The sequence below is a fragment of the Macrobrachium nipponense genome, chromosome 5 (assembly GCF_015104395.2).
Source record: "Macrobrachium nipponense isolate FS-2020 chromosome 5, ASM1510439v2, whole genome shotgun sequence".
NCBI classification, from domain to species: domain Eukaryota; kingdom Metazoa; phylum Arthropoda; class Malacostraca; order Decapoda; family Palaemonidae; genus Macrobrachium; species Macrobrachium nipponense.
In genome coordinates, this window is record NC_061107.1 from 32,364,480 (window position 1) to 32,380,958 (window position 16,479).

General features: G+C 44.2%; 1 protein-coding gene across 1 annotated transcript in view; it reads right to left on the minus strand.

The window, feature by feature from the left end:
- The window catches only part of LOC135215280 (ATP-dependent DNA helicase PIF1-like), a 72,715-nt gene extending 63,617 nt beyond the window's left edge, over window positions 1-9,098 (minus strand). The window contains exon 1 of the mRNA XM_064249825.1: window positions 8,969-9,098. Within this exon, the coding sequence (XP_064105895.1) occupies window positions 8,969-8,992 (24 nt within the window). The 5' untranslated portion in view covers window positions 8,993-9,098. The remainder of the gene's footprint in view (window positions 1-8,968) is intronic.
- Window positions 9,099-16,479: the final 7,381 nt, after the last annotated feature.

The window sequence follows — 16,479 nt, forward strand, 5'->3', positions numbered from 1 at the left end:
CCGGGACCTTCCTCCCCCCCCTCCCCATTGCTTAGCCACCTCCCTCCAGATACGTAAGGAGCCTTCCGTCGCAGCCGGGGCCCCTTTGGTTATAGGATATTGGCTCCGCTAGCGGGCAGGGTGGGCGCTATGAGTGGTCGGTTGCTTGCCTACTATATCCTTATATCTCTCCCCCGCTACCGGAAGGGAGCTTACCCTTACCTACGCACTCTTCTAGTAGACGGGTGGAGAGTAGTTGTTTTAATTTTGTTATTTTAAGGATATGTACCCTAATTATAAGATATTTTACAATGATTGTGTGTTATTATATTATTTTTATCAACCATCCCCGCCATTGTCCGTCGTGGTTTCCATTACCACCACTCCTAGTTGGTTGATTCTTGTGCCTCCGCCATGGGCGGAGCCATAGTCTATCTTCCAACCTGGTTACCACACGTATTTTAGCGGGGCTCTGGTTTTATCTAACTTTATCGCTCGCACCACGAGCATATGTTAGGCTGTAAGTGTTACTCTGTACTCATGTACTTTTTCACTTACAGGCTACCAACTGCCAGGTCCCGCCTGTAATGCGACGCTCTAAAAACGACCCTGTGGACATGACGAGTGCAGGTCTCACGCCCCGTGTGCCACGTCGTACAATGAGACGATCGTTTGGCACCCCGAAGCCTGCGCTATATGCTACGACCTGGTCGGTCAGCTGGGAGATGGGGTATGTCCATTATAGGCTTACTTATGATTTTACTAACAACTTCTAGTCGTAAGTTTGTTAACCCTGTCCACAATTGGTAGCTAATCTCACCTTTCTTTCAGGCTAGCGGTGTGAGGGAAGTCGCCCTCGCCACCCTGAAAGCGTGGGTGGGCGGCTTTGGGAAAAACGCCGCCAAGGGCCAGCCCTACATCTTGGATAGGAAGCTGGCCATCCAGATCTTCCCCGCGGCAAGTCCGACGGGGCTACGTCGACCCCTTGTCCGCTGCCCCACTGATAGCCTCCATCCAGCAAGACCTCCAGCAATCGTTTGGGGGTCGTAGCATCCCAGGAGTCGGTTCCGGACGTCGCTGCTCTGGACCTGAACAAAAACCCTTGAGGCCAATGGCGTAGTTAGCGAGGATTTGTTGGTTGAGGTAGGTTTGTCGGGCGCCCAAGGTCTTTCCTTGTCGCTCCTGGATCTTCTCCTGTCCCTTCTTCTTCCGCCTCTTTCCAAGGCTTTGCGGGATCCGAGATCCCTAGCCGCCCTCCCGCTCTCTCTGTACCTCCTAAGGAGAAGGGAAAGAGAGAACCGAAGACCTTGTCTAAGTCGACTTCTAGGAAGTCGTCTTCGTCTTCTTCGGCCAGGAAGTCGTCGACTTCATACGCCGATGCGGTGAAGGCTAAGCCGAGCTCTTCCCAGTCGAAGAGCTCCAGAAGCAAGGCTTCGAAGGAGAACGGCTCGCCGCTACCACCGAGTCACTATACTGCCTTCTCCCCGCCTCCGCTGCTCCTCTCCGGCTATGCCGGCAGGGGTGGCAAGCACCAGCACCTGCGTTCCCTCTGCTCCGTCTCACCAGGGATGATGGAACAGGTAGGGGTGCTGGTAGGTTCCCAAATTTCAGCATTGGGAACACGTTTTGAGCAGATGTTCGCGCAATTATAACGAAAGTCTGTCTCAAACTGACAGTCTATCCAGGACCTCTCTAATAGAATGAGAGAGAATGAGGACCAGAGTGGCTGGGCTAACTCAGGCTCCTCCCCCAGTCTCCCCTGCATCTAGCACTGGGGATTCTCCAAACTTCCAGCCTTAACGACTCCTTGCCAGCTTTCTCTATGGAGAATCCATGGAGAGTAGCGGCCTACGCTCCTTTTAAGGACGGGATGATTTCGATCCCGGAGTTTGGTACTCGAAGGATTGAGGACTTCGAGTTCTACCCTCCGGGTCTGACGCAGCCTTTCATGGGGTATGCTAGGCTGACGCCAACGGCTCTCACGAGAGAGGACAAGATCTCGAAGGAGTCAGTTCTCTACAGTAGAGATCACGCCCAGCGAGAATGGGTTCACTGCCTTGAGGACTGGGAGTGTACTAACACTAAACTCCAGGCCTACAAGAGTCCCTTCACTATTTTCGCGACGGAAGAGGAGGTCTCTCTTCCGTTCGCTACGAAATTGGTGGAGAAGGCTCTTCAGGCAGTCCTCAAGGATGAGCCCATTCCACAGTTGAGGGAGTCGGAGTCTACTTCTCCACTCTTCCCCGCCTTCGGAGAGTTGTGGGAAAACCTGCCAGCTACATTCACGCAGGGTAAACTCAAGCCGGACTGCGCCATGGACCAGTTCGGTGAGAAAAATTACCTAGGCTGCCGGATTCCCTAATCCAGGCAGAGTTCGATGCGCGAACTAGGTTTGGCAGGTCCCTCAACTCTCTCATCGTTACGGAAATGGCTGCTCTTTCCTACGCTACGGAACCGCTGTTCAAGATTCTGGCGAAATCTCAATTTCAGACGGTTCTGTCAGACGCTTTTGACTTCTTCCAAGCCAGGAGGAACTGCCGGAGCATGTCCTTCAAGAGTGCACTATCAGGCATGAGCCTAATAGACTCTTGGCTGCGAGCATGTGGGGAGCGGATCTCTTCCCAGAGTCCGCAGTGAACGAAGTCCACCACGAAGCTGCTAAGGACTCAACCAGAGCCTTAGAGCTAGGTGGGGTATTTCCTCTAAGAGGAAACAGGAATCCGTTCCCACTGCTGGCAAGAAACCAAAGAAGGCTGGTAAGAGGTTCCAGCCTTATAAAAAACTTCAACATCAGCAGCAGTTTGTGCAGGCAGTCCCAGTTACCCAACAGGGACAACCTTCCACATCCAAACAGACCCAACCTTTCCTCCTGGTGCCCCAGCAATCTCAACCATCTACTTTCCTTACGGCTCTCTCGCCGGCCTTTAACCCTGCTTATGAGGCTCAAGGCTACTCTCAACCGAGGGGTAGGGCGAGAGGTTACTTTCGTCAGCGTGGCGCAGGAAGGGGCACAAGGAGTAGGCAGTTCAGAGGAGGGCGTGGTGGCCAACCCGCCCATCAGCAATGAGGCTCCCCAGGTAGGAGGGGGAGGCTGTTCCTCTTCCGCCACAGGTGGGGGTTCAGCAATTGGGCACAGAGCATAGTGTCCAAAGGATTAGGCTGGAGTTGGATCAAAGATCCCCCTCCAATCAAATCATTTCATCAGGTACCGTCAAAGGAATTGATAGATTACGCGGAGAACTCCTTCAGAAAGGAGCTATTGCGAGAGTCAAACATCTAAAATTTCAAGGTCGCTTATTCAGTCGTGCCAAAGAAAGGCTCAACAAAAAGAAGGGTAATCTTAGACTTGTCAAAGCTAACTCTTTCATTCGCTGCGACAAGTTCAAGATTGCTTACCCTCTCGCAAGTAAGGACCCTACTTCCGCGTGGAGCCGTCACATGCTCCATCGATCTTACAGACGCATACTATATATCCCTATAGCCAGGCACTTCCGCCCATTCCTAGGATTCAGGCTAGGAAATCAGACATTCTCATTCAAAGTGATGCCCTTCGGTCTGAATGTAGCCCCCAGGGTATTCACAAAGATAGCAGAAGTGGTTGTACAACAATTGAGAGCTCAGGGAATCATGGTAGCGGCATACCTCGACGATTGGTTGATCTGGGCACCAACAGTCGAGGAATGTCTCGAAGCTACCAAAAAGGTAGTTCACTTTCTGGAACATCTGGGGTTCCAGATAAACAAAACGAAATCCAGACTTTACTCCTGGAATCTCATTTTCAGTGGCTAGGAATCCAATGGGATTTGTCTTCCCATCTATCAATTCCAGTGGCCAAACGGAAGGAAATAGCAAAATCTGTCAGGCAATTCCTCAAATGCAAACAGACATCAAGAAGAAACCAGGAGAGAATCCTAGGGTCTCTTCAGTTTGCTTCGGTAACAGATATCCTTCTGAAAGCAAGGCTGAAAGATATAAATCGAATTTGGCGGTCAAGAGCAAACTCCAAATATCGAGACAAGTTGTCAGTAATTCCACAGATCCTCCGCAACCAACTACGGCCTTGGTCAAAAGTAAAGAACTTAGCCAAGAAGGTACCCCTTCAATATCCCCTCCCAGTGTTAACCATTCACACGGATGCTTCCCTGTCCGGGTGGGGGGGATACTCTCAGTTCAAACAGGTTCAGGGGACTTGGTCAGTTCAATTTCGCCAGCTCCACATAAACGTGTTGGAAGCAATGGCAGTATTTCTTACTTTGAAGAGACTGCTTCCCCCGAAGAAGTCTCATCTAAGGCTAGTTTTTTGGACAGTGCAGTGGTAGTTCACTGCATCAACAGAGGAGGGTCCAAATCCAAGCATGTGAACCATGTCATGATAGCCATCTTTTGCATTAGCAAACAAACACAAATGGCATCTGTCTGCCACTCACCTGGCAGAGTAAGAAATGTGATAGCAGACCCGCCCTGTCCCGGTCGTTCCTCTGGAATCAGAGTGGTCTCTGGACGTCGGGTCATTCCAGTGGGTAAGCCAGAGAGTCCCAGGTCTCCAAGTGGATCTCTTCGCCTCACAAGCGAACCACAAGCTCCCTTGCTATGTGGCCCCCAACCTGGACCCTCTGGCTTATGCCACGGACGCCCCTGTCGTTAAAGATTGGAATCAGTGGAGGAGGATTTATATTTTTTCCTCCAGTGAATTTCTTCTTTTGAAAGTCCTAGACAAACTAAGGTCTTTCTCAAAGGGGATAGTAGCTCTGATTGCACCGGATTGGCCCAAGAGCAACGGGTATCCTCTTCTTTTGGAATTGGGTCTCCGACCTCAACGGATCCCCAATCCCAAACTGTCACAATCAGTACAAATGAGGACTGTGTTCGCTTCCTCAAGAACTCTCCAGAACCCCTAAGCTTTATGGACTTCATGAAGTTTTGCGGCTAATAAAGATGCTGACATTGATCCACAGAACATTCTCTTCCTAGAATCAGATAAGAGAGAGTCAACCATTAGACAATATGACTCAGCTGTTAAAAAATTAGCATCTTTCTTGAGAGATTCGCAACACCACAACCATGACAGTTAATTTGGCTATATCCTTTTTCAGATCCTTGTTTGAAAAAGGTTTAGCAGCTAGCACGATTACCACTCACAAATCGGCTTTGAAGAAATCTTTTCAAGTAGGTTTTTCAGATAGATTTTTGACTGAATCTTATTTCACATCTATCCCTAAAGCCTGTGCTAGACTTAGACCTTCTCAGAGGCCTACTACAGTTTCATGGTTCTTAAATGATGTCCTCAAACTAGCTTCAGATACTGACAACTCATCTTGTACGTTCATTATGCTCCTGAGGAAGACATTATTCTTATTAAGCCTAGCCTCAGGAGCTAGAATTTCAGAACTGTCGGCTCTATCCAGGGATGCGGGTCTGTGGAATTCCTCCCATCAGGAGAAGTTCTACTTGCTCCGGATCGTAGCTTTTTAGCCAAAAATGAAGATCCTCTTGCAAGGTGGGCTCCTTGGAAGGTTATCCCACTTCCACAGGATCCTTCTCTCTGCCCAGTATCAACTCTTAGAGCCTTTCTTTCTCGTACTTCTTCTAGATCCTCAGTGCTCTCTTTATGAGAGAAAAAGGTGGTACTTTATCAGTTAAAGGCATTAGACAGCAAATCCTTTACTTCATTAAACAAGCCAACCCTGAGTCATTCCCAAAAGCACATGATATCAGGGGAGTAGCCACCCCCCCCCCTCAATTAAATTATTTCCACATATGAACTTTGAGGATCTTAGGAGTATACTGGATGGAAATACCCCGACAGTCTTTAAACGGCATTATTTAAAGTCCTTGGAATCTTTAAAGTTTTCAGCAGTAGCAGCGGAAACATAGTTTCCCCTGATACTGTTTAGTAGTTGTAGTATTGATCCAGGTCTCCTTTCTACCTACTTCAACCAACATGCCTTCAACCTATCGTCAGGCTACTCACATCATAGCCTTAGCTGTTGTATCATAGTGGATTGTCCCTTATTTTTTTGCTAGGGGGACAACCACTTTTGTACTGATATGTACTTCAGTGTACCTACCCTTATTTTTATGCTAGGGTAGGACACAATATGTTTGTATATTTACCATTTTGTGCTTGTGATGAACTTCAATCACAATGTGTTTGTATATATTTGGAATTAATTGTATTAATGATGGATTTCAGTGTACCTACCCTTATTTTTATGCTAGGGTAGGACACATGTATGTATATATTTTGTAATTATGTATTCTAATTAAGTAAATCCCAAATTTGCCTTATTTTACATGCATCTCTGTAATTTTATTTATTTACCATTTAAGTACTTTAAGTTTACTAACATTCTATTATTTTACTGTTATAATAAGTTAGTTTAAGTGCTTAATTTGTATGCTGTAATTGATTTACTTATATTATATCCATCATTTTTAAACTGTTTTTCATTGTTTCCTTTTCCATCTTGTCTGTTTTCTCTGGTACTCTTTCATAGGCCGACACGAGCTGAGCCCAGAAAAGGGATTTTGACGAAGGAAAAAAAAAAATCTATTTCTGGGTGATTGGCTCTGTCGCCCTATGAAACCCCCCCTTTTTTATGGTTTGTTTTCCCCCCTTGCAGGACAAGATGTATTTATTGTTTTGTTTAATTAAGGATGACCGCTAGGGGCGCTTGCTGTCCGTGGCGTCCTCTAGTAGTAGTAGTAGAGGCTGCATCGCCCGTTGGTATCAGCTCTCTCTTGGGGGGATTCTGATAGGGAAGTTCTAATTGGTGTTTGTCTCGTGGTAGTGTTCCACATCAACTCGCCCCATATATCATACCGACACTTCTTTTTAAGAGTGAGCGAGTCAGTTTTACTGACATTTTCTTAATTTTGTTTTTCTCTGGTAATTTTAGGTTTTAGGCTAATTTACCTAGAAAGAATGATATTAAGGATACTTTCATAGGGCGACACGAGCCAATCACCCAGAAATAGATTTTTCCTTCGTCAAAATCCCTTTTTGGTAGCTGTTGCGAGACAACAAAGGAGTTAATCTTAGTGATGTGGGTGAATACCGACAGGGGGAACACCGACCGAATGCTCCGGTAAGAAAACTTTCAAATTTTGTGCCGAAACTCCCCACCAACACAGCAACCATCTCATTGAACAACATAAAAAGCAACAGGTTTAAGCCATCACAATGTCTGTGTTTATCAGGTAATAAAGTTGATTTTTTGGATGTCTGTTGTAATTTTTCACGCTTCTCATAGTGTCTCACTTCCGCGAATATGGTGTGATTGTTTTTAGTTAAGTTTTATTACGACATTTAGCCATAACGACATGTTATCCAGTGAAATGAAGTTGTCATTTTGAAGTGGCTGCCATGGCACTGTTGTGAAAAAAGTGGTGCGGGGGATGACTGACCGCCAATGTGTCAGGGAACATCTAATGCCAACACCAATGTGTTAGCAAATTTTGAATATCTTGAATGTTTTTGAAACACATAACAAAAAGTGCAGCAGTGTATTTTGTGTGAAGTTGAAGGTGACATTTAGTGAATTATGATGCAATATCAGTGTCAATATGCTAAAAACAGGAAATTTTTATTAGGTGGTTTCAACTTTACCTATTCATATGTCTAATGTCGTTAAGTCTCTGTTCTAGCCTACTGCTAATAACAGGAAATTTGGTTTTGGGGGTTTCCCCCAACCCCTGGTCAGTGTTTCCCAACGTTAGGAGAACATCGACAAAGGTCGCAAAAATTTTTTAAAGTCCAAAAATGACTTATTCTCTAAGTTGAGGATTTATAAGTTCAGTGGTTCCCCCGTATTCATGGGGGATGGATACCAGAACCGTCCCCCCAAAACCGGCGAATATTGGAACCCCTATAAAAAGGCTTAAAACGGCCTATTTTGTTAGTTAAAATGCATGAAAATCCCACTAAAAATTTTTATACCAGGTTTTTTTTATAAGTTTTGTCACAAAAAGTGCATCTCATGATGAAATTGATAAAAAAAACAGGAATTTGTGGATATTTCTCATAGAAAAATATCACAAATAGGTGAATTTCCCATGAATAATGGGGGGAAATGTTCCAGAGAGAAATCCTCAAATGTGTGAACACGCGAATACGGGGGCCCTACTGTATACAATAGGTGGGTCATGTATAGTTTGTTCTGGGCACAGTGTGCACTCTCTCGGGTATGAAATGGGATTTTTATACAACTTTCTCTACTAATAGGTGAGTATTCCCTCACCTCACCCTTCAGTCCCCACTGGCACTCAGTGATATCAAGAGTTCTCTCACAGTTGGTCCAGTAAAGAAGGGTGGCATTGTCAGTAAAGTACAGTGATGAAGAGTCAATGGAATCACGGCAGCAACCACTTGGTAGGTTACAGAACATCCACCAAAGATTCTCACGGAAAAGTGGGTGGGTTGGAGGATTTACAGCAGTTACCAAAAGAGGGTTTTTCTATTTAAAATTTCCTTATTATTTAGCTGCTGCTCATCCTCAAAGGAGCATTTTCAGATATTTGTAATAATTTAGAAAGATATTTAAATCAGAAACATTTCTTATGACCTTGAATACCTAGTCTATTTAATTATTGATAATTCATGTTGTTTATACTAATGACATCTAATGACATCTAATTATTGATAATTCATGTTGTTTATACTAATGACATCTACCAAAACTTTTGCCTCTAATCATTAAGAACCAGATTTAGTACTTGAACTATGTGATCTTTATGTGCAACAAGTCTGAAGTAACTTGAATTTCTAATATATTAGTAAAAAAAAAAAAAAAAACAAAACAAAAAAAAAAAAAAAAAAAAAAAAAAAAAATTCACAAAGGAGAGTAGAACAAAATTTGTACAAACTTTGTCTTAAATTCTAATCATTTATGAAAGTATTCCCATAAGTTCAAAATGTGAGTCAATGTTTTATTTCAAGGAAAATACTGTACACTTTTGCACCATTGAAAACACAAACACACAAACATACCTGAAAGAAATCACCATCCACCATTGAGATTTCATCAACTATTAAATGCTTGCATTTTCTCCACTGCTGTGCAACAACTTTTCTAGAGGCAAGATTTTATACAATTTTCAATACTAGTCCCACCTCTGCCAATACCTAAAAGGTGCAATGAAGCCTGAATAACGACTCAATAAATCTTACGGGAGAGCATCCCCTATCAGTTTACATTAACACGTCAACACAGACGCGAATCACTGCACAAAAATTCACTGACTGGAAAAATGACAAACTCATTGCCAAACTAAGTACATAATAAAAGGAGGAAAATTTCACAGAGAAACATCTGAAAATTGGCAACTACATACATCTGAGTACTACAGTGAATAACAACCAAATTTTTGGCTCAATCTCACAAAACAATTTACATTGGATCCAATAGCATTAGCAAATCAGTTTGTCAATAGAAATGTGCACCAAACCATATTCCTAATTTTTCATGTTTATTGTGAGTCAAAACAGAACTGTATACATATACTAATTAGTTTTTCAGTAACATGTTGTCAATTTTGGATTCTCATGGCAACACACTATTTTGATAAAACTACCCAGCAAATGCAGAAGTGTTGTCCCACCTATCTGACAGGCAGCAACTCCTGTGCTGGCAGTAATGAAAGTCACATCAGGAGCAAGAGCCCCGACTATTCTCCGCAACAAGAAGCTTTTACCAGTTCCAGCACTTCCTGCAATGTAGAAATATCTCATTTATATGTTCTAGTTACATCTATTTATAATACTTGGGCCAGAAGACAGTTAAAATTCTGACTTCAAACAGAATGATATGTGAGGTTATTATAAAAAAAAAATATGCAGTTTAAAAAGGACTTCTTTTTGAATTTTCATTTGACAGACTAAATATGTAGAAAACGCTTACAGAATTATTTTAAAGGGTTTGTCTCTAAGACTAAATTCTATCTTTGTTGAAACTTGGAGAGTCAACTCCATATATTCTAGACTTAAATGTACAATATTGCATTCTCTACACACAGATACTGAAACATGAGGGGCATCCATTAAATAATTATGTTAAATTGGTTTTCCACTCTCTCATATTGGAAAAATACTACTTTTCTGCACTATCTTTTTGCATTGATAGCTAGCATAACTGATCTACCAAGAAAAACATTTTCATGGCAATTTTCATGTAATTTTGTAATTGCTGAAAATCACAAACTTCCATAAGTTGTATTTATACTACGTATATGCTTACCTCAAGTTCATGTTTACATGTTGCTACACGAATAACATTAGGGCTGAAAAGAAGGCATGTGCATGTGTCTGCACGTTCGAGAGAGAGAGAGGAGGAGGTGGTGCTTTATGGTATTTTAACAGAGGTAATAACTTAATAAAATGTTATTGCTACTGTAGTGTAAAATAAATAGAAAAATGTCATAGTTTATTTGTCCATAACATTTCAATATTAACAAATAAGCAATTACAATGTCAGCATTATTTCTCTCATATTGCTTTTTGCATCAATATATTAAGCTTTTAAAAAATGTAACACAGCTTCTTAAACTACCATTATTACTGTAGTGTATATCAGTAAATTGTACATAAAGGGTATTTTGACGAAGGAAAAAATCTATTTTCTGGGTGATTGGCTCGTGTCGCCCTATGAAAGATCCTTAATATCATTCTTTCTAGGTAAAATTAGCCTAAAATTACCAGAGAAAAACAAAATTAAGAAAATGTCAGTAAAACTGACTCGCTCACTCTTAAAAAGAAGTGTCGGTATGATAATAGGGGTGGGAGTGTGGAACACTACCACGAGACAAACACCAATTAGAACTTCCTATCAGAATCCCCCCAAGAGAGAGCTGATACCAACGGGCGATGCAGCCTCTACTACTACTACTAGAGGACGCCACGGACAGCAGCGCCCCTAGCGGACATCCTTAATTAAAACAACTAAATACATCTTGTCCTGCAAGGGGGGGAAACAAACCATAAAGGGGGGGTTTCATAGGGCGACACGAGCCAATCACCCAGAAATAGATTTTTCCTTCGTCAAAATCCCTTTTCTGGGCTCAGCTCGTGTCGGCCTATGAAAGAGTACCAGAGAAACAGACAAGATGGGAAAAAAGGGACAATGAAAAACAGCGTAAAATGATGGATATAATATAAGTAAATCAATTACAGCATACACAAACCTAAGCACTTAAACTAACTTATACTAAACAGTAAAATAATAGAACGTTAGTAATCTTAAAGTACTTAAATGGTAATTGCAGTAAATTACAGTGATGCATGTAATATAAAGAAAAAAGGGGGATTTACTTAACAAAATTACAAAATATACAAACTCATGTGTCCTACCCTAGCATAAAAATAAGGGTAGGTACACTGAAATCCATCATTAATACAAGTATTGCAAAATATATACAAACACATTGTGTCCTACCCTAGCATAAAATAAGGTAGGTACACTGAAGTTCATCATAAATACAAAAATGGTGAATATATACAAACATATTGTGTCCTACCCTAGCATAAAAATAAGGGTAGGTACACTGAAGTACATTATCAGTACAAGTGTGGATGTCCCTAGCAAAAAAATAAGGGACAATCCACTATATGATTCAACGGCTAAGGCTATGATATTCGAGTAGCCTGGCGATAGGGTGAGGCATGTTGGCTGATGTAGGTAGAAAGGAGACCTGGATCTATACTACAACTACTATACAGTATCAGGGGAAACTATGTTTCCCGCTGCTACTGCTGAAAACTTTAAAGATTCCAAGGACTTTAAATAATGTCGTTTAAAGACTGTCGGGGATTTCCATCCAGTATACTTTTTAAGATCCTCAAAATTCATATGTTGAAAATAATTAATCGAGGTGGCTACTCCCCTGATATCATGTGCTTTTGGGAATGATTCAGGGTTGGCTTGCTTAATGAAGTAAAGGATTTGTTGTCTAATACCTTTTACTGACAAGGTACCACCTTTTTCTCTCATGAAGAGAGCACCTGAGGATCTTGAAGAAGTACGAGATAGAAAGGCTCTAAGAGTTGATACTGGGCAGAGAGAAGGATCCTGTGGAAGTGGGATAACCTTCCAAGGAGCCCACCTTGCAAGAGGATCCTCATTTTTGGCTAAAAAGCTACGATCCGGAGCAAGTAGAACTTCTCCTGAAGGGAGGAATTCCACATGACCCGCATCCCTGGATAGAGCCGACAGTTCTGAAATTCTGGCTCCTGAGGCTAGGCTTAATAAGAATAATGTCTTCCTCAGGAGCATTATGAATGTACAGGATGAGTTGTCAGTATCTGAAGCTAGTTTGAGGACTCATTCAAGAACCATGAAACTGTAGTAGGCCTCTGATAAGGTCTAAGTCTAGCACAGGCCTTTAGAGATAGATGTGAAATAAGATTCAGTCAGATCTATCTGAAAACCTACTTGAAAGATTTTCTTCAAAGCAGATTTATGAGTGGTAATCGTGCTAGCTGCTAAACCTTTTTCAAACAAGGACCTGAAAAAGGATATAGCCAAATTAACTGTCATGGTTGTAGTGTTCGATTCTCTCAAGAAAGATGCTAATTTTTTAACAGCTGAGTCATATTGTCTAATGGTTGACTCTCTCTATCTGATTCTAGGAAGAGAATATTCTGTGGGTCAATATCAGCATCTTTATTAGCCGCAAACTTCATGAAATCCATAAAGTTAGGGTCTGGAGAATTCCTGAGGAAGCGAACACAGTCCTCATTTGTACTGATTGTGATAGCTTGGGATTGGGGATCCGTTGAGGTCGGAGACCCAAAATTCCAGAAGGAGAGGATACCAGTTGCTCTTGGGCCAGTCCGGAGCAACATCAGAGCTACTATCCCTTTGAAAGACCTTAGTTTGCTTAGGACCTTCAAGGAGAAGATTCACTGGAGGAAAAATATAATTCTCCTCCACTGATTCCAATCCAACGACAGGGCGTCCGTGGCATAAGCCAGAGGATCCAGGTTGGGGGCCACATAGCAAGGGAGCTTGTGGTTCGCTTTTGTGAGGCGAAGAGATCCACTTGAAGACCTGGGACTCTCCGGCCTACCCACTGGAATGAACCCGTCGTCCAGAGACCACTCTGATTCCAGAGGAACTGACCGGGACAGGGCGTCTGCTATCACATTCCTTACTCCTGCCAGGTGAGTGGCAGACAGATGCCATTTGTGTTTGTTTGCTAGGGCAAAGATGGCTATCATGAACATGATTCACATGCTTGGATTTGGACCCTCCTCTGTTGATGCAATGAACTACTACTGCACTGTCCAAACTAGCCTTAGATGAGACTTCTTCGGGGGAAGCAGTCTCTTCAGAGTAAGAAAATACTGCCATTGCTTCCAACACGTTTTATGTGGAGCTGGCGAAATTGAACTGACCAAGTCCCCTGAACCTGTTTGAACTGAGAGTATCCCCCCACCCGGACAGGGATGCATCCGTGTGAATGGTTAAACACTGGGAGGGATATTGAAGGGGTACTTTCTTGGCTAAGTTCTTTACTTTTGACCAAGGCCGTAGTTGGATGCGGAGGATCTGTGGGATTACTGACAACTTGTCTCGATATTTGGAGTTTGCTCTTGACCGCCAAATTCGATTTATATCTTTCAGCCTTGCTCTTCAGAAGGATATCCGTTACCGAAGCAAACTGAAGAGACCCTAGGATTCTCTCCTGGTTTCTTCTTGAACGTTTGCTTGCATTTGTTGAGAAATTGTCTGACAGATTTTGCTATTTCCTTCCGTTTGGCCACTGGAATTGACAGATTGTGAGAAGACAAATCCCATTGGATTCCTAGCCACTGAAAAGAGATTCCGGAGTAAGTCTGGATTTCGTTTTGTTTATCTGAAACCCCAGATGTTCCAGAAAGTGAACTACCTTTTTGGTGGCTTTGAGACATTCCTCGACTGTTGGTGCCCAGATCAACCAATCGTTCGAGGTATGCTGCTACCATGATTCCCTGAGCTCTCAATTGTTGAACAACCACTTCTGCTATTTTTGTGAATCCCTGGGGGCTACATTCAGACCGAAGGGCATCACTTTGAATGAGAATGTTTGATTTCCTAGCCTGAATCCTAGGAATGGCGGAAGTGCCTGGGCTATAGGGATATGATAGTATGCGTCTGTAAGATCGATGGCGCATGTGACGGCTCCACGCGAAGTAAGGTCCTTACTTGCGAGAGGGTAAGCATCTTGAACTTGTCGCAACGAATGAAAGAGTTTAGCTTTGACAGTCTAAGATTTACCCTTCTTTTTGTTGAGCCTTTCTTTGGCACGCTGAATAAGCGACCTTGAAATTTTAGATGTTTTGACTCTCGCAATAGCTCCTTTCTGAAGGAGTTCTTCCGCGTAATCTGTCAATTCCTTTGACGGTATCTGATGGAATGATTTGATTGGAGGAGGATCTTTGATCCAACTCCAGCCCCAATCCTTTGGACACTATGCTCTGTGCCCAATTGCTGAACCCCCACCTGTGGCGGAAGAGGAACAGCCTCCCTCCTACCTGGGGAGCCTCATTGTTGATGGGCGGGTGGCCACCACGCCCTCCCCTGAACTGTTCTGCTCCTCGTACCCCTTCCTGCGGCCACGTTGACGAAAGTAACCTCTCCGCCCTACCTCTCGGCTGAGTGTAGCCTTGAGCCTCATATGCAGGTTGAAGGCCGGCGAGATAGCGTAGGAAGTGGATGGCTGAGAATTGCGGGGCAACAGGAGGATAGGCTGGTTCTGCTTTGAACTGGCAGGTTGTCCCTGTTGGGTAACCGGGACCGCCTGCACAAATTGCTGCTGTTGCTGGAGTTTTTTATATGGCTGGAACCTCTTACCAGCCTTCTTCGGTTTTCTTGCCAGCAGTGGGAACGGATTCCTGTTTCCTCTTTGAGGAAATACCCCACCTAGCTCTAAGGCTCTGGTTGAGCCTAGCAGCTTCATGGTGTACCTCGTTAACCGCGGACTCTGGGAAGAGATCCGCTCCCCACATGCTAGCGGCCAAGAGTCTATTAGGCTCATGCCTAATGGTACACTCTTGTAGGACATGCTTCCGGCAGTTCCTCCTAGCCTGGAAGAAGTCGAAAAGCGTCGTAGAACCGTCTGGAACTGAGATTTCGCCAGAATCTTGAACAGCGGTTCCGTAGCATAAGAGAGGGCAGCCATTTTCCGTGATTATAAGGGAATTGAGGGACCTGCCAAACCTGGTTCGCGCATCAAACTCTGCCTGGATTAGGGAATCCGGCAGCCTTGGTAGTTTCTCACCGAACTGGTCCATGGCGCAGTCCGGTTTGAGCTTACCAAGCGTGAACGTAGCTGGCAAGTTCTCCCACAATTCTCCAAAGGCCGGGAAGAGCGGAGAAGTAGACTCCGCCTCCCTCAACTGTGGGATGGGCTCATCCTTGAGGACTGCCTGAAGGGACTTCTCCACTAATTTTCGTGGCGAACGGAAGAGAAACCTCCTCTTCCGTCGCGAAAATAGTGAAGGGACTCTTGTAGGCCTGGAGTTTGGTGTTCGTACACTCCCCAGTCCTCAAGGCATGAACCCATTCCCGCTGAGCGTGATCTCTACTATACAGGACCGACTCCTTAGAGATCTTGTCTTCCCTCGTCAGAGCCAGTTGGCGTCAGCCTAGCATAACCGATGAAAGGCTGCGTCAGACCCGGAGGTGGAAAACTCGAAGTCCTCAATCCTTCGAGTTCCACACTCCGAGATAGAGATCATTCCATCTTTGAATGGAGCGTAGGCAGCTACTCTCCATGGGTTCTCCATAGAGAAAGCTGGCAAAGATTCATATGGCGGGAGTTGAAGAATCCCAGTGCTTGACGCTGGGGAGACTGGGGGAGGAACCTGAAGATAGCCCAGCTACTCGGTCCTCATTTTCTCTCATTCTGTTAGAGAGATCTTGGATTGATTGGCCAGATTGAGACAGAGTGTTTGACAACTGTGCAAACATCTGCTCGAACCGTGACCCCAGTGCGGAGATTTGCGAGCCCACCAGCACGCCCACCTGTTCCATCACCCCTGCTGAAAAAGCAGAGGGATCAAAGGTGCTAGTACCTGCTACCCCTACCGGCGTAGCCGGAGTGGAAGCGGTGGAGGCGGGAGAAGGCAGTGACTCGGCGGGAGCGCGAGCCTTCTCCTTCGAAGCCTTGCTTCTGGAGCTCTTTGGGTGAGAAGAGCTCGGCCTTGCTTTCACCGCATCGGCGTAGGAAGTCGACGACTTCTTAGCCGAAGAAGACGAAGACGACTTCTTAGAAGTCGTCTTTAGCTAGATTGTCTTCGGTTCTCTCTGTCCCTTCGCCTTTGGGGGTACAGAGAGAGCGGAGAGCGGGTAGGGATCTCAGATCCCACAAAGCCTTGGAATGAAGCACTAGAAGAGGGGACAGGAGAAGATCCAGAAGCACCCAAGGAAAGACCTTGGGCGCCCGACACACCTACCTCAACCAACAAATCCTCCACCCCTACCGCCATAGGTTCGATGTTAAGGTCCAGGGCAGCGACGTCCC